Here is a 19,253-nt window from a genome sequence, read left to right as displayed (position 1 = left end):
ACGTCGTTGAGCACACAAGTGAAGATGGAGTTGACGTCGAAGCTGTCTAAGCGGTCATTCGGATGGATCCTGATGTTGCTAATATATTGATGGGGGTTCTTATAATTTTTTTAATATATAGTATTAAAATAGTATAGTATTTAATATATAGTATTAAAATAGTATAGTATTTAATATATAGTATTAAAGTGGCAGCACTGTGCTGCCACTTTATTAGGCACACCTACCTAGTAGCGTGTTGAGCCTCCTTTAGCCTTCAAAACAGCCTGAATTCGTCTAGGCACTGATTGAACAAGATGCTGAAAACGTTGTGCAGGAATGTAGTACCATGCAGACATGAGTGTCACACAGTTCCTTGAGATTCGACGGAGGTGTAGGCCTGCAGCAACAGCCCTTTCCAGCTCAACTCAAAGATGTTCAATAGGATTGAGATCTGAGGGACTGAGCGGACCGCTGCAGCAAAGAAAAGTCATTGTCATGTAACTGGAATCATTCCATAGTAATTCGGGCTTTGTGCACCATGTCAGATGGAAGTAACCATCTGATTGAGGATAAACTGTCAACATGAATGGATACACTTGGTCAGCAACAATGTTTAGGTACGATGTGGCACTCAGACGTGAATCTATGGGTATCAATGGACCCAACGTGTGCCAAGAAAACATTCCCCACACCATAACAATAACCCCACCACCTTGCACAGTAGTCGTCAGACATGATGGGTCCATGGATTCATATTGTTTTCGCGAAATTCTGAGCCTTCTATCAACATGATGCACCAGGAACTTCGACTCCTCAGACCAAACAACTGTTTTCCAATCTTCTAGTCCAGTGCTAGTGTTGCTGTGCCCACAGGAGGCGTGCTCTCTTGTTCTTCATTGATAAGAAAGGTTCGCGATGTGGCCGTCGGCTGTTGTAGCCCATTCGCGACAAAATGCGACTAGTGGTCAGTTGCGATAGTTTGTTCTGCGCACTAAGGTTGTACAGTATTCTGATGTGATGTGCGACATTGTGGCCCGTCTGTTTCCTTGCACAATTCTAGTCATCCTCCTCTGACCTCTCTCATTAACAAGTGATTTTCTTCCACAGGAGTGCCGTTGAGAGGATGTTTTCTGTTCGTTGCACCATTCTCGATACACCCTTGAAACTGTGGTGCGTGAAAAGTTCAGGAGAACTACCGTTTCAGAGATGCTTTGTCCAGCACGTCTTGCAGCTACTGCCATGCCACGTTCGAAGTCCGTTAGATCACTTCTTTTCCCCATTCTACGGTTTGTACGCTTAACTGATACTAGAAAGGTTGTTCTGCTGCATTTATATCCACAACGGTGGTCATGTGACTTGCAACGTTGTGGGACAAACCATTTGTGTGCACAGCAGTGGTGTACTTAATAAAGTGGCAGCACAGTGTATATAAAGGGTGATTGCTGATTACTCTCCTTATGTACTTTAATGCATGGAAACCTAGAATTATTGGGATTAAGGAAGTTCTGTGAAGGAAGTAGTATCGTCGATTTATTTTTGTTCCAGTAGGAGTATTAATATCTCCTTGACCCTCGTATTCAAAGCGAGATCATGGCCACTGATGACTATCGAGGCTTTATTGTTGGGGTACATAAGATGTATTATAACAGTGGCTATGGCTTTATGTATTCCCAATGTGGAGAATGTAATCATTTTGGAAAAGTTGTTGGTTCTGTGGTAGAGAATTGTAATCAAATGATCTGCGATACTTTATTGTTTAAATTGTATCACCAGCACCATTTTTTGATCTTGGTGATAAATTGTACTAAAAATAAAGGATGAGAAACTTAGTACGAATGAATTGCAGCCCTTTGTTATAGAATTTTTTTTTTTTTTTTGAGTGTTGATGACGGATGGTACAGATATTGGGCTTTCTGAGTCCTCAGGCGTGCTTTGCGAGAGGGGGAAAAAAAAAAATATATATATATACTTCTTGTTTAGTGTTTAGTCTTCTTTTGGTCAGCTTCCTGTTACTACGTGTCCTGTAAGTACAGCTCTTCCCGTTGTTTGCTGACTCTTTCATACTTCCTGTTTATGACCTAAGTCTGAATGAGTTCGCTTCCAGTTAATTACAGGTTCATTTAACGTAGGCTTTAAGGACCGTACCGTTTTTTCTACACCGACTAAGCTAAGGAACGATAATCTGTGCCAACGTCCTCGATGTCCTTGAGAAGCGAGACTGTGTGACGCCCATATTTATTAAAATACAGTATGAGCTTTGAAGGTCGTTAAGCAATTTAAAACGACATAAAGGAAGGTAGTTGTTCTGCGTTAAAAATTCACGAATTTGAATGATACTGTAAAAAATGAGGTTATTCACATTGCAAATGTACCGTTCAAAAATCCATACGCATTTTTGTTAGAAAATTTGCCAAGTATTCAGGGAAATATATTAGCATAACTCAGATTTTTCTTGCGAATGGTAATATCAGAATGGAACGGTGCGTTTCAGTAATTTTTATTAATTAATTAAATAAGAGAAATTAAGTTAAATGTAGTTAATTATTAAATGATAATTATTTACCTTACTTATTCTGAATTTAATAAAATTTTAATTATTATGATATAATATTTATATTATAAATAATATAACTATTCTGGTATGACGTAATATTTATATGATGTACATAAATCCTTACGTTCTACGTGTTCGTTATGTTTTCTTACTGCGCCACATGTTAGCCATTCTTTCATTTTCCCAGTAAAATTTTGTAGAAAGCCCTCCTAAAACCTTTGCCCATCTTTACCCCATTGTTCTTTACATTGAGGTAGATGCATTGATGTCTCACTGTACTGAAACCGTAACTATTAGCCCTCTCGAACCCATAAATTCTAAAATCCTAGTACAGTACAGTATTGTGTAGCAAAGCTTTATTCCAGTCATATTGCCTGGCTTTATAATTCTACAATACCTAAAGCAGTAATTCCTATATACACGAGGGGATGGGGTGTCAAAAAGTTCGTACCCTTACCTAGAAATAATAGCCCTAGAAAGGTGAAACTTCACAGGAGCTTTAATCCTTTTCTATGTACTCTCCATGTGTAGTAACACATTTCTCCCATCTATGGATCAGTTGTTTAATGCCGCACTTTTTTGCCTGAAACCACGATTCCACTTCATTGATGACTTTCTGAGACGAATCAAAGGGGAATCCACGCAATGGTTTCTTCATTTCTCGAAACAAGAAGTCTGACGGTGCTAGGTGAAGAGAATGGGGTGCTGCAGTAGCACAAATCCAACAGTTGGCGAGAACATTGCATTCAACATTGCTTCTGCAAAGGCGACAGCAATCTTGGAACTCATCGTGCAGAGACCTTAGATATGTGCAGATGGCCATGTAAAATTCTGTGGGCAGACCCATAACTAATTCCCACTGCATTTGCGATGAAATTAATTGTCACTCAGCACCAACTGCTCAACCTTTGCAACCGTATCACTATTTGTGGATGTCGATGGCCTTCCTTCTCTTGGCTCGTCAAAGACACTTGTACGACCTCACTGGAACTCACTTTTTCCACTTTTTTACAGTCATAAGATGGAAAATTCTGCCCATACACAGCTTTCATTTCTTCGTCAGATTCCCGAGCTTTCTTGCCCTGCAAATGCAGGAACTTGATCGCTGCTCGATACTCCACTTTGTCACCCCTAGCGTCCTTCCTCAGATGCCGGGCTCCACCTCTGGTGTACGATCACCTACGGGAATGAAATTTCACATGTTAGTTATTGAATATGTAGACAACTTATATTAAAAATGGCATCTTCCTACTGATGTTTTATCTAGGTCAGAGTACGATTTTTTCTTTTTTTTTTTGATACCCCTCGTATTATATGCAATATACTCCGCCTGAACGTTTGGAATCACAGAGCATGGCAACAGTTTTCGGTAATTTTTTTTTTTAAATTAGCAATGGCAGTGTAAGTTTTAATATAAAAAAAAACAAAACAACAACACTGCAAAGTATTTTAAGATTTTCTATTAAGCATTGAAAAATTTACAGCAAAAAATACTGTAATGATTAATATTAACAAGTATACTGATTTTTCATCAAAATATCTTCCATAATATTCTATCATTGTTTTACACAGACGTGGTATGCTGAGGATTAATTTTATAATAGTGTCTTGGCTAAGTGTCTTGACCAAGGCTGTAGTGGAGGGCATGCGCCGTATACCCTCTGGAATTCAATTAATACGCACAGTACAGTATACTCCCTGCATGTGTAACATTCACAGAGTATACCTTCTGCTAATTTTACAACTACAGCACTGGTCTTGACTAAACATTATTACAAGTGATCTGCAGTAAATTTTCATGGACTTGACGGTCTAGATCAGTGATTGTCAAACAGATCTATCAACGATCACCCATCTGGGCGAATGTTCGGTCGCCGCGATAAGGTAAAAAGAGGGTTTCTGCGAAAATGGGAAATTATGATAATAAGCTAAAATTTTACCACTGAAATTATTTTTTATCAACATTTTTAAATATAAATACACACATTTTGAAGTGTTTATCATTACTGAGACATAACTACTTGTTATTTTTGAATAACATATATATTTTTAAAATTGTAAATACAGGGTATAGAGAATTTTATTTGTATTTTAAACACAACTTGTCAATTTTAGGACACAAGCCCTCGTGGGTAGCACACTTTGTAGCATTACCCTCCTCCCCACAGCGCATGGAAAAGACCTGAGTTAGCATTAGTAGAGGCATATGATGCAAGAAAACGAGCTAATATTGCATCTTATATAGAGTTTGACTACCATGGATGACATGAGGAATTTTTATGGGCATTTTTCAAAACGGGGTTATAACAACGACAATTGGGGCACAAATTGCTCAGAACAAAACGTAATTCACTATCAATTTGTTTCTCGCCTTACATTTAATTGACATTAAACTAGAAATCGAAATCCACAAAGATAAGTAATGGGAAAAAACCGCTAGGGAATCACTTACAATAAAATGGGATATGTTTACCGACCAGGGTGAAAAGCACGACTAATACTGAGGACTGTTTGTTTGGAAATACACGGTGTGAAAATATACAGTGTCTCTAGAATTTTTATTGTAGAAATTTAACGCTTTGGATCTTAACAATGACTCGTTTCACCCAATCGTACAAAATGAGGCTGACACACACAGAGAAATACTAAGTTAAAAAACTGTTCTAGATGTCTTTTCAAAATTTCACCTAAACATTGCATAATCGTTGGATTGACTCTTCCACTACAGTTTAGTCAAGGATTGAGAGAATGAGGAAAATAATGGTTGAGATAGAGAAGACCCTAAGCTTGAGCAACCCTAAGCAAGAACCACTTGAGAATCACTGGTCTAGATGATCCCATAAAAGCTCTATTGGATTTATGGCAGGCGACCGGGGTGGTCCCGCCATAATTTGCAACTCCCTACTGTTGTTTAATTTCTAGAAAGCTCCTGTACAGCCTAGAGCTGTGCCTTGGGAAATTGTCTTGTTGTAATATAAAATTTATTCCACAAAGTCGAAATCCAGAGGATATTGCATTATGTTCAAGAATGTTTTTGTGGCCTTATTTTCTTAAAATTCCTCTTACTCCTCAATTTATATTATTGCAAAACATTATAATCAAGTGGAAGTAGAATTCTTCCACTTTCTAGAAGCTTTTAAAATGTTCTACCACCTTCAGGAGTCTTCTACATCTTTCTGAAATATTCTAGAAATTATTTAAATATTATTTGAGTTTTTTGATTTTTATACATAATAGAAAATATTTGAATAAAAATTGCTAAACAAGTTGGTCCCATTTTAATAAAATTTGAAAATTAAGAAAAATGAAACGTGATTTCAAACTTTTAGGCGGAAGTATATATATCTATAATTTATATAATATTTTAATTAATTATAATATTCATTAATTTATAAATATCACCCCAAAATTATAACTCCGATTGAGCTATAAGCCGTGATCTTAATAAATGACCCAAAAAAAACTAAAACTTTCGGAAATTCAAGACTAATTTAACATGCTTTTCGGGCGCGGAATGGAACTCGTCAGTATAAAACGCGCAAAAGGCAGTTAATGCATATACGCCCTCGTGGATAGTACAGTTGATATAATCACCGTCCTCAGGCGAGGGTAGCATGGTTTTTTTTCTTTTTTCCCCACGAAACTCGGGTTTTTCTTCCAGCAAGCAGCAGATGGACCACAGAACACAAGCAATTCACGGATATATTATAAACGGCTCAATATTAGCAATATGTCCTAAGTTGCTGATGCCCCTAAAATCCTACAATAGCCAACCAACCAGTAAACGGGAACAGCGGTGATGCTCAGCATCTTTATTGGGATACTTTTACCCAACGACAATGTCCAGGCAATGATACTTTTACAGCCACCCAACTGCGTCCCTAACAGAGAGGATATTTTTTGTCTGTTACTATTGATTTATTGGGTAAGAACCAAAAGGTTTGAACACGTACTTTAAAGGAACAGGACCGTTTGAACACTTACTTTAGAGGAACTGGTGGAAGATAAGATCGAGGATTCTGGAACTAACACGTGAAATGTAGTAGCAGTATTAGGTGTTGCACAGTCAGTTGTATGAAAAATTCTTCGTGAGCAGCAGCTCTACCCATATGACGTATAGCGAGTGTAGACCCTCTCGCATGATTTTTATCCAGGAGAATTGTTGTGTAAATAGCTTCTGAAACAGTATATTGAGCCTTCTTTGTTTTGTCTGTTTTTCATAGGTGAATCACAATCACGACAATTGCCAAAGGGCACAAAAAACTATTATTTTTAGGCCAACCGAATAATTAGATTCATCTGCCGTGCTGTGTGTCCTATGTCTGTTAATTGCGTATGTTGTATGGTCGATTTGTCTGTTTGCTGGACGAAAACCCCCAGTTTCTGGGGGGGGGGGACCTTGCTATATACGCCTGAGACCGACTGACTCAGCCACGGAGTGAAAAAAAGCCCATTAAAGTTTCTAGTGTCATCGACGGGATTCGAACCCGGGCCTTTTCCACCCGTGAGGGGAGGATGGTGATGATAGCACTGTGCTATCCGCGCAGACTGCCCAAGGGAATAGGAAAATCCTCCTGTTATCTCGGCATCAGCAGCACTTTTATTGAAAAATTTGGTCTGGTGTCATTGGTAATTGATCTGATTGGTCCACCTTTCCTGACGTCTACATTCATGGCCAAAATTACAGGCGGAGGAGGAACTGCCTGAATTGCCCAAAGAGTTCCACTGAAAACACACCTTCAAATTTGGTTCCAGCATATTTTGGCTTCGTTGTTCGGTAATTTCTTGATAATAAGTATCATAGCAGTTCAATTACTAGACGTGGAACAACTGCATGAAGTGCAGCTTTACCGAGTTAAATCTGCTGGATTTAAATTGAGATACCTCAAGAGTCTGCTCAGTAGCGCTGTGTTCCTATGTTCCGCCAGTAAGCAAAATAAAATTTGCCGCCCTAAATGTTGAATACTGATAAGCGTTAACCAATCAGAAAACAATATCAAAAAATTTCGGCGCCCTCTTGAACTGTCGTGGAAGACTAACTTAGGGCCGCCGCAAGGGGGTAGGCTAGGTAAGCGTCGCCCGTAAGCGACGCTTACCTAGCCTACCCCCTTGCGGCGGCCCGAAGTCTGTTTATGCTGTCCCGGTGCATAATGCACAACTTCTCCAAGAACGAATCTGAATGGTTGACAAACAATTTGGAACACTCCGAGAATTTTCAAAAGTGTTCAACAAACTATGGAAGACGCACTGAGGTATATGTTGCTGCCCTAGGAGGCCATTTTGAACAATTTCCCTGAACGTAGATGTAAAAGAACGTTCTCATCAGTCACTTACAGTATGTATTAGTTTTTTAAGAAAAAAATGACTTCAGTTAAACATCAGCAACAAGTCTGGACCCATGTTGAACATCAAGAAGACAAAGGTGATGCCTACTGGGATGGAAAATTAAATGGAGGTGAGGTGGTAGTTTTGTTTTCATGGCTACAGAATAGATAAGAATGCTCTAGAGAAATTCAGAGAAGACTAACTGGGAACTTGCTGTGGTAATGTATGTGAGAGTTGGACCTAGAAAAGAAGATTTACTCCTGTCTATGGATCTGAAGAAGGCTACTCAGGATACTTTTGGACAGCGTGGAAACCAATCGCAGAGCCATAGACCAAATAAAGCTTGTCTGTTCCCTCGAGGCAATGATAGTCAAGCAGACGCTATTCTAATTTGGACATGTGATGCATGCACACAATTCCTTTTATACTTAGGAAGACAGAGGGAAGTAGAATAGGAGGAAGACAATACTTAAGACAGATGGATGAGAGACATCCTCAGAGGAACTCCGAAACATAACGAAGATAGAGCGAAATGGCGAACGCTTGTTCAAACATCACCAGGAATTGAGATCGACTTGAAGGGATATGACAACAGTATACCTCGCTTAACGACAGGGTTAGGTTCCTCGAAAACGAGTCGTTAAGCGAAAGCTGGTTAACCACATGGCAATTTCTCATACATTCCAATGTTATAATGCGTTTTTTGAAATTATAGTAAATTTTGAAATAAAGTTGTTGGAGAGTAATAAGAAAAGAAGTCGACCTGCGTATTTTGCATAAATGACGTAACAATGACTGCCTAGGTATATAACAGTATAATAAGAGAAGTATTGAAACTTCGTACATGTATTTAATGTATAACCATGAAAAAAAGGAAAATGTTAAATATAATAATGAATATTTTTTTGTTACTAGCATTTTTTTGAACCTTAATCAGTTACAGAAATAAAACTTAACTTCTGGGTAATTCAAAATAGGAATATCAACATCTGCGTACTTGTCTTTTGACTCTGCTGCTCTATTGCTTGTCTTAGTTTTTCTCAGGTAATGTCCTATAACATGTCCTTGGGTGTTATCAATTTTTGTATCAGTATTAGCATTTGTTCACCGTTGTTTAGCAATTTTTGGTTTCGAAGTTCAAGAGTTCCTTTAATAGTCAAATTTCACAATGTTATTCAAGTAAATCGACTAAATCAGCTTCTCCAATGTTATCCAAGCAACACATTTTTGCAGTTTCTACTATGATTCTTTATATGAATTGTGCTGGATCTTACAGTCCAAGGTAATTTTGAATACAATAGACCATAAGTTTTCTCCAAGCTCCAGTCATATTTGTCTTAACTTCCTTTCATGCCGCTTCATCCTTTCCCCTAAGGGCATTTTGGACCCATTTTAAATGTTGGGAAACAATAAATGAATCAAGTAGGCACAGAACAAATGAAAATAGCCTATAAGTTCCCTCTATTAATAAATTACGCTTCGGTTTAGCGAGATACATCGCATCGATCATTTAATTTTAATCATCGTGGAAGGCTGTTAATCGGTAATTTCTAGAAATTATTTTTAAGTTCTTGTTAAAACGAGGTGAGTGATGTCGTAAGCCGAATATTGGTTTTAAATTTCAGTCAGGTTTCATTATAATGAAATGCGTTGTTAAGTGAATTGTAGTTAAGCGAGGTATACTTCTACCTTGATAAATAATGTCCGCACAAGTCATGACAATCAAACACAACTCGTAGTTCATAACACTGATATTCATAAAATATCATGTATCATATAAACAAAATATTATAAATGACAAAAACATTATATCACTGAATACTTCATTCATTAAATTGAGTGAAGTATTCAGCTAGCTCAAAGTTCATGATGAACAGTGAATTGCATTAATTAAACTTTCCGTTAGTGGATTCTTGTAGTTGGAGTCAGTTGAAAACTAGAAGGTGAATCTTGAGCAGCTGAAGGGTTTGGATCATGGAGAATGTCTGTGCATGCAGAAATCTATCAGAAACATGTCGGTGACGCTTGTATTGAGTAATATGATCGCTGGCATTCGGATATGCCAGAAGTTATGAAATAGCAATGATACTGAAGAACATTTTTCATCGTGAACGTGAGGCATCTTCAGGTTATTTTGCAATAGTCTCTGAAAGTTTTCTGTTAACTAACTGTATGAACAGGATATTTACTAACGATATCTGAATATACGGTATAAGCTCATTTCCTTGCATCATTTTGCTGATATTTATTTAATGTTCCAGCAGAACCATAGTAAGGATGGTAAGTCCAGCTTGCATGCATAGCTGTTTCCCCCTCGTGTTCTCGTTGTGCCCAAGCTGTTGTAATTCACGTTTGAATTGCATGTGTGTTATGTGGTCGATTTTCTGTTTGCTGGACGAAAAACCAGAGTTTCCTGTAGGGAAAAACCATACTATCCCCGCCTGAGACCTTCTAAATCAGCCACATTGTGAAAAAAATCCACATAAAAATTCCTCACATTATTGACGGGACTCGAGTTTATGTATTTTTCCACCCAGAAAACTGCGATTCTACCAACTGTGTTACTCACGAAGTCTAGACAGTCAATTCCTGTCTAGACCGAGGAACTTTTAATGGGCTTTCTAATTTTCTTTTTTTTTTTTTACAACCATGGCGGTGTACTCATAGGTTGCCTTGATTTTTTTTTATTTTAGAAAACCTGATTTTTCATCCCAGAAACATGTCAGACGAACCATGCAATACAGTGTTTTCAATCTTTCTAAACTGTGGGGCCACCCCCTTGCAACCAAAGTGGATGGACACTCCATTAGCAGCAGTGATATAGGTGAAGAAACTCGAAGTATCAATTTTCATTGATAATTTTCGAAGATGGGCAGATTTCAGGACTTGATGGGCTAGACTCTAGATGATTCCATAAAAGCTCTGTTGGGTTTAAGTCAGGCGATTGGCGTGGCCATACCATAATTTGCAAATCCTTCTCCTGTTTAGTTGCTAGAAAGTGTCTGCGCATCTTAGAACTATGCTTCGGGTCATTGTCAGGCAATTAGGTGGCAGGACCTTGCCAGAGAATAATTCGCAGCCTGGCTTACCTCCTAGCGGTGTGTACGGGCAACGTGGGGTCCCATTAGGGGTCCTGCGGCCAAAAGCCAGACCACAACAACAGAACCCAACATAATACTTCTCATATACGACACACAATACTTTTGTCTGGCTTTTACAGAGTAATGTATACTTCACAAGAGTACTTATGGCACAGTTGTGGGAACCCATAAGTGGCGCCCCTCCCCAAACACTATGTACACTATGACTTATTGTAATAAAATCTATTCCACAGAGTCATCCTGAGGAGATTGCATTATGTTCAACAATGTATTTACAGGCTTTTCTTAAAATTCCTGCAATTCTGAATATATCAACCACTGCAGAAAAATAGAAGCAACCCCAGATCATGATAGAATCACCCGTGTTTGACTGTGGGGCATTTTTTCTTCAGTTGATCGCTTCACATAAACCCTCCCTTGGATCCAAAAACTTCAAATTTGGATTTACAAAATGCTATAATTTTTCAGCATTTATTTCTCGTGTCTGTTTGTTATATAATAACATTTATCAAAATATTTTCCTTGTATCTTTTGTCTTTTTCTAATACTGAAATTAATTGGTAAAAAAAATTTCCAATATTTTAATGTAATAAGGTAATGCTCCTCTTCCATATTATTTGGATATTAGTGCCTTGGGATTTAGTCGCTTGCAATGTCAAAGAGAAATTATCTTGGTTGGTCCCTATGGGAAGAGCGAGGTGTCGCTAAGAGCTTCGAACCGTCGAAAAATGGCAGGTAGTGAAAGCGATGATGAGGTAGGATTATGTTTATAATTTGTGTTTCGTCTAGTTTTTTTCAATTTTGTTTGTTGTTATTTTGTTATCAGCTTTGATAAGGAACACTGACTAATTAAAATAGGAACATCTTGTTTAAAAATATATTTTGCAATAAATTGAGCTCTTAAAAATCCAGTAGTAAGCTTATGTAAACATTCTATCACGAGCGCCTAGTTTCTTTGAACGATTTCTTATTTATTTTTATGATTTTGACAAGATTCCATTTATCCATAGAAATCGTAGCAGAGAGATTTATTTTTGATAAATATGCCGGTTAATATAAACATATCAATAAAATGAATAATAAGCAGTGTTTTTGAGCCAATAAGGCAATTGAAAAGATTACACAATGTCATATTTTTACGCTAATACCCAAGAAAATAGTGTAGGTATCTGTTTTATGAAGTTTTCGTTAATCCCCTTTCCCCTGTAAAAGTAGCACTCGTGTAAACATGCAAAGAAGAAGCAGGTCAGCCTGTTATCTTTAGAGTTATTCTAGACCTGCAGTCATAGGGTGAGGCTGTGAATCAGTGCCAGGAGATAGGGATGATTACTAGAGTTGGCTTCCTCTTTTACATTCCCCCCACCACTTCTGAAGACTTAAGGAGGATAATAAAAGATAAATTAAAACTAAGGAGCATTGCACCCTTAAAAACCAGTTTTGCAGGTTTTACTAGAAGATATTGGCTTTGGGGTTTGAGATTTCCAGTTTGTGTTACCAACGTCAAGTTTGTATTATAATAACTGTAGCTTTTTTGCAAATGTGCTCTAAAGTATTGGAATAGTAAATTTATGCAAAAGTAACTTGTCTTTAAAGGGATCATTCAGGAAATCAAAAATTTTAATAAGGAAAGTTTTTTGCACTTTTTCTGAAATTGGTTCTTCAACTCTTGTTAATTGATTGCTTGTTATTTGAAGGCTACATAAACCATGTTAAATGGATGGTGAATACTGATGAACATTCTGGTCACCCCAAAACTTTATTTATTTATTGTTTTTGATATATCTTGTCTGATTATTTACCCTTAGCATGGTGCCATTTTTACTGTTAGTTAAAGAATAAAAATGGCACCATGAACAAAACAAAATGTGTCAGCGGGGTTACTCATGGTGCATTTGAATTCCTGTGATACTACAAATCTGTGAGAATGCTTACATTTTTACCTTTCTTCAACCAGTAAGTAACAGTAGTAGTTGGTAGAAAAGTATTGAAATCCTCACGACCAAGGGTAAAATAAAACCAGTAGAGTGCAGGAAATTTAAATGTTTGTGGTCTGAAAGATAGTATTGCACTAGTTAAGGATTGAGTTTAAACTGTAATAAATTTATGCCATGTATGAAATTTTATACTTGACGAACAGGAAATTTTTTCAGTGTTATGTATATCTACAAAACCTAACTTTGAGGTTAGTGAAAAATATTTATTTTATTCTTCAAGTGATTAGATTTTGCTGGCTGTTGTATATTTATCTTACACTCTCAAGCTAACAAGACACAAGTGTGTAAATTATCCATTCATAATCTTATAAGTTTAACAACTTGATTTTTTTAGTTCATTGTAAAAAAAAAAACACGTAATTGTCAAAATAATAATTCCATAATTATATAATGTTGCAGTATTTCATAATTATGGGATTACTGCAGACCTTTGGCGTGATGTGTTGAGTTTTATTTTTAATGTTTTTATTGAATAGCATTAGTATAGTCATATGATGCAAGAAAGCATCCCCCCCCCCCATACTTCTCCTTCAACCCATGCATGGTACTAAGTACTATAGGTTTGATACCTTTTGTGTTTGGGGATTTCATAAGAAAAAAACACCACCTCCCATTTCACCCATCTATTCATTCCAAATGTTTGTCTAGTTCTGCCTTGAACTTATTTAAGTTGTTGACCTCCACTACAGCAGATGGAAGTTTGTTCCAACTATCAACCACCTGCACTGGCTGAAGGCGAATTTCTGCACATCTACTCTCAGTACTTTGTACAAGTTGCAAAGGATCGTGCACAAAGTGGCGGGGGCGCTGTGGCTCAGGGGAGAACCAAAGGGGGCGATTCTCCAATGTATCATAGCCTAAAGAAATGTGCAACATGTGAAATATTTGCAGACCTTTCTGGGATGGCACACAGTGTTGCCAAAGGGGGATGTCTTTGTGTGTACTTGATGTAAGCAGTGTGAAGTTAGGCGCCAACTCAGTGTTGTTATGGGCCTTTACGAGAGCTTGAAAGACAGGGTAGATGCCCTCGAAGGACTTGAATTGGGGGACCTATCTAGTTCTCAGTTGCCCACAAAACTGCTAGCTTGGTGGGGGTTCAGACTAATAGATTAACGGTAGCCACAGGCAGAGGTGAAAGTGATTCTTGCACTGCTTCTATTGGAATGAGCAGCCTGCAAAGCAAGGTACTTGTGATTTCGATGGCTGCTGGGTGTCATCATAGAACAATTAAATACATGGGTTGTGTTAGGGTAACTAAGAGTAAGAATAGGTGTATGTATACTTGCATGTACACCAATGCTAGGAGTATAGCAAATAAATATGATGAATTTGAAGTGCTGGTCAAGACACCAAAAGAGGATATTGTTGGAATATCAGAGTGCCACACGGATATAAGCAGTGCAGAATTGGAAATTTGGGGAATACAGTGTGTGTAGAAAGGATAGACAGGACATGAAGGGAGGAGGAGTTATGCTGTTAGTTAAGAAACACAAAATCTAAAGAAGTGCATCCAATTGATATTGGTGGACAATGCAATGTTGAACAAGTGTGGTGTGACATAAGCACTGGTAAAGGGAAAATGAGAGTAGGTGTGTGTTATAGGCCTAATGAATCTGATGAGTATAATGAGCAATTGTGCAGAGAAATAGTGGACCAGTAAATCAGAATGTCTTATAATGGGAGATTTTAACTTTCCAGATATTGACTGGAACTTGTGGGTTGGTCACTTGCACGCTAGCAAGACTTTTGTGGATTTATTGGACGACCGTTTTCTACAGCAGCATGTTCGAGAGGCAACCAGAGGGGAGTAATACTCTTGATCTGATTACACTAACCAGCAAAAATTTTTTTTTGTCATACCTCTGCATTGAAAATATGTGATTCTGGAGGAAATAAATGCGCTGATTCCGAAAATCACCATAAAAAATCTCTATCACATCTACATCTAAAGTGTACCAACATTTTAATGTTAAAATAAAGTGAAATATACGTATAATACAAGTAAAAAAATATATGTTCTGTATAGCTCATTAATTTCGGAAAAAATATCATATATCATTGCAAAATATTTATATTTCAATAAAATGTAATCAACATACCTGTAATTGTCCTTAAAAATGTTTACTACTAAGGGATTTTCTTTTGTATTCCTTCTTACTCTCCCTCACAAGGAACCAGCAGTAATTCCCCATCATTACAGGATACTAGTGACCTTGGTACTGCTTTTCCATCATGCAAATATCTTGATGAAACTGCTTCCCTTGTTCATCACTTGCATCTCCCAGATTTTCGGGGAAAAGTTCGAGATGGAATGAAGAAAAAGAATTTTCAATGATATTCTACAGCCCGTGTTTTTTTTAGCACTCAAGTAAGTTTGACACCAACATTTCATAGTTTTTTTCTTTTCTATTACCCAAAAAACCATGTACTACTGCCTTAAATGATCTCCAGCCTCCTTTAACTGGTTTTCAAACACATTGTCTTTCGGCAGTTTCCTAATTTGGGGTTCTACGAAAATTCCTTAAGTTTGGCATATGCTAAATTAGGAAACACACTTCTCGAGTATGCAAATCTGTTATCTTCTTTACCTAGTCGCTTCACAAAATTTTTCACCAATCCAAGTTTGATGTGCAGGGTGGAGGAAGAACCTTGTTTGATTGCACTAAAGGAATATATTTTGCATTTCATTGTCTTGCTTATCCCAATGTTGCGGAACATAAAATGTTCTTCTGTCACATGGCTGTCCCACAAACACAAAAAACAACAATATTTTGTGAAACCCCCCCCCACAAACTAATAACCTTAAGATCACTGCATAAGTTCCAACCATAATCCTGGTATTTTATAGCATGTAGAACCTCAGACATGCTTTCATGACTTTCTTTAAGTCGAACTCAATGACACACAGGGACTGATGGAAATTTGTTGCCATTATGAAGCAAAACTGCTTTTAAACTTAATTCTGAGGCATCTATGAATAAACACCATTCATCTGACTTAAGTACGGCACCTGGTTCTTTCAGAAGTCCAATAATGTCTTTGAAAACCCACATACTGTCCTCCAGGGCAAAATATTTCGAAAACTCTTCATGTCTTTTTCAAAAAACTGAAATCTTTGGGACTCTTTATGTTTGGAGGATTACAACCCTGAGAACATATCACAATCAGTTAATACTTGGAAAACCTTGATACAGCTTACAAAAATCCTCACCAAAAATGCTGTGTGCTCTCTTCAAATGTAAATAGTTGTATCGGAATTTGAACCTAAGAACCATAGGTAGAAGTCTGATTATGTTTATCAGAAGAAAATAGAGGCCAAAATTAAGTATGTCATAATTACTGGGTAGATTATGCGAATGTTTTGGTAAAATGTAATGTAATATTTGGGTAAAAAGTAACTCCCTCTATATTTAATAACTGTGCCGTGATGTGAAACTATCATGGTGATTTTTGAAAAAAAATCTATACATAAAAATTGGTTAAAAGCAGCATTTAATTTCTTGGAGGTAAAAATCGTGTTGGCTAATGTTATCAGCAGTGATTCTTCATGTGTTAAGAATCTGCAGATAAAGGAACCACTAGGTGGCAGTGATCACAGTGTACTGATGTGAGATTTACTGAGACCACTGTAGTCATGTAAAGGTGACTACAGTGGTCTCAGAGATTTTTTTTAAATTCTATAGAGTGGGATCAACTGATGTTGTTACCAATGGTGAATTCTGAATGGGAAGTCTTCAGCAACTTAATCTTGGAGGATACTAGGCTTTTCATACCAACTAAAAAATACTGTTCAAGGTTTAGGCCTAGACTGATATCAGATGAATTAATGTGGCTCGTGGTAGGGAAGAAAAATGCATAGGACGCATATAAATTATCAGATGACACAGAAGCTTATTGCAGGTATAAACTAGTGTGTAAACAAGTCACAAAGGAGGTTAGGCAGGCGAAGAAAGATTACGAGAAATCTTTGGCAAAGGATGCAAAGAAAAACAGTAAAGAGTTTATTACTTATGTAAATTCTAAAAGGTAAGGGATGAAACCGAAGTTTGGTCAACTTACATAGATGATTTGAATATTAATGATCATGCTCGGGCAGCTGATAAACTGAATGAGTGAGTATTTTTCATCTACAGTCACACATGAGGAGTTATTCAAGGAGGGGGAATGCCAGAAGTTTATCAAACCCTAAGAGGGAGCTAAGTGATTTTGTAATAACTGAGTTAAAAGCGGAGGAAAAATTATAGTAATAGTGGCATATGATGCAAGAAAGCAAGCGTATGAGCTTATGTAGTATCAGACAAAAAAAAAAAAAAAATTCACATAACCATTCTCTCTAAAAGTTTGTCCAGTTCCTCCTTGAATTTATTTAAGCTATCAACTTCCACAATGAAAGATGGAAGTTTGTTCCAGCAGTTAACAGCCCACTGGCTAAAAGCAAATTTCTGCACATGTATTCTACAGCTGTCTTTCCTCAATTTGAATTTATGCCCCTTAGGAGTTTCGTAATCTGAGCAAGCAGAAGAATCCCATCAGAATTCAGCATGCTCCTCAACCCCCAAGGCCTTATACACCTCAATCAGATCACCTTGCAAGTGCCTAGTCTCCAGCCGCTGCAGTTTGCAGAACTTAAGCCTCTCTTGGTAAGAGGACCCCTTTGTTCCCCTCACCAACTTGTTGCCCTTCTCTGAACATGCTCAAGCAAATCTACATCCTTCCTAAAATGATGCGTCCAGACCTGTATGCAGTACTCAAGACGTGGCCTGACCATTACCTTATACAAAAGGATAATCACCTCCTTTTCTTTGCTAGCAAAATTCCTATATATATCATCAACATAACCCCATTACCTGCTCTGGCAGCCTGTCTGCATTTCTCAGAAAACTTCATATATGACTGGACAATTACTCCCAGGTCTTTTTCATTTTCTACTACCCTAAGTGTAGTACCACACAGTTGGTATGTTCCTCTGGGGTTACTTCTACCCATATGCAGTACTTTGCATTTGTCAATGTTAAACTTCAGTTGCCACTTCTCAGCCAAGCTGCCCAAATTTTCTAGATTCTGTTGCAGTAGCACAGTACCATTACTGTCATTAACAACCCTACCAACCTTTGTATCATCTGCAAACTTCGACACAAGCCTGATATACCTTCATCAGTATCATTGATAAATACAGGAACCCCCCTAACTTAAGTAATACTTGACTCAGGAAAAATCGTAGAAACGTATTTTGCATCCTGTAGGAATAAATAAATATCGTGAAAATATCGTAATGTGAACTCAATAACACATTGTTTTTTTTTTTTTTTTTGTAATTCATTCCAGGTCCTCAGAATTTGTAAATATTGTTATATTACTAAGCTATTTATCTCTCTAAAAGATCATAAATGTAATGGAACTTGCACTACCCTTTCATCGTTATCATATGTTCCGTTATAAGAATCAATTTTGAACACCTTTGTGATGTTTTTCTAAAACACGCTTCTGGAGGTTACTACCATAAAACAAATAAAACAATTTTTGCACTTTCCAGTTTATTGGTCTTTTCTGTTAGTGTATCTAATTATAAACGGGTAATAAACTCTATCTTATTCCATTTGTGATAATACCGATAACTGCAATTGCATGGGTTTTTACGCTATTATGGTGAAATGTGTTCCTGTTCACTGAAATCTTCAATCATATAAAAAACAAATTTTCGGAAACTTCTCTTCATTCCTATTTACGTATTACAATGATGAAGGGAAAGCGACCAGTAAAAAATGCAAGTGGTGGTAGTGCCAGGAAACGAAACAAAATTGATTTCGAAATGAAGATGAAAATGATTAAGAAGTACAAAGCAGATCAAAGTTTGTAATCTATTGCAAGGGAATTAGGTCTCGCTGCTTGTACAGTAAATACTATTTTAAAGGAAAGTGTGCACATAAAAGAACATGTTAAAGGATCAATGCATTTAAGATGAACAGTGATCACAAAACAGTGTTCAGGTGCTATATCGAAGATGGAACAGCTGTTAATAATATGGATGGAAAATCAGAATCAGAAGTGAGTGCCCCTGAGTCTAATGACCATTCAAGCAAAAGCAACAAGTATTTATAAAGATATTAAGGATAAGTACTGCGAACCCCAACCCAAGTTTGCTGCAAGCAGTGGGTGGTTTAATAGGTTCAAGCATAGCGATGGTTTCCACAACGTTAAAGTATGCAGTTAAGTCACCAGTGCCGATTCTGCAGCCACAGAGAAATTTTGTGATGTGTTGGAAAAAATTATTGAAGGCAGCTATCAACACAGCAAATT

At 37.3% G+C, this 19,253-nt stretch overlaps 1 protein-coding gene across 1 annotated transcript in view; it reads left to right on the top strand.

Annotated features, from left to right (window-relative positions):
* Positions 1–19,253, top strand: part of LOC150079015 (tetratricopeptide repeat protein 39B-like) — a 358,313-nt gene that overhangs the window by 92,255 nt on the left and 246,805 nt on the right. Inside the window, exon 2 of the mRNA XM_090382637.1 lies at positions 11,591–11,717. Coding sequence (XP_090238763.1) covers positions 11,691–11,717 — 27 coding nt within the window. The 5' untranslated portion in view covers positions 11,591–11,690. The remainder of the gene's footprint in view (positions 1–11,590; positions 11,718–19,253) is intronic.

This window comes from Mastigoproctus giganteus, chromosome 10 (genome assembly GCF_048544385.1).
Source record: "Mastigoproctus giganteus isolate SK-2022 chromosome 10, ASM4854438v1, whole genome shotgun sequence".
Classification (NCBI taxonomy): Eukaryota; Metazoa; Arthropoda; class Arachnida; order Uropygi; family Thelyphonidae; genus Mastigoproctus; species Mastigoproctus giganteus.
Note: the sequence above shows the minus strand (reverse complement) of the source record. Positions and strands in the feature narration are given on the sequence as shown.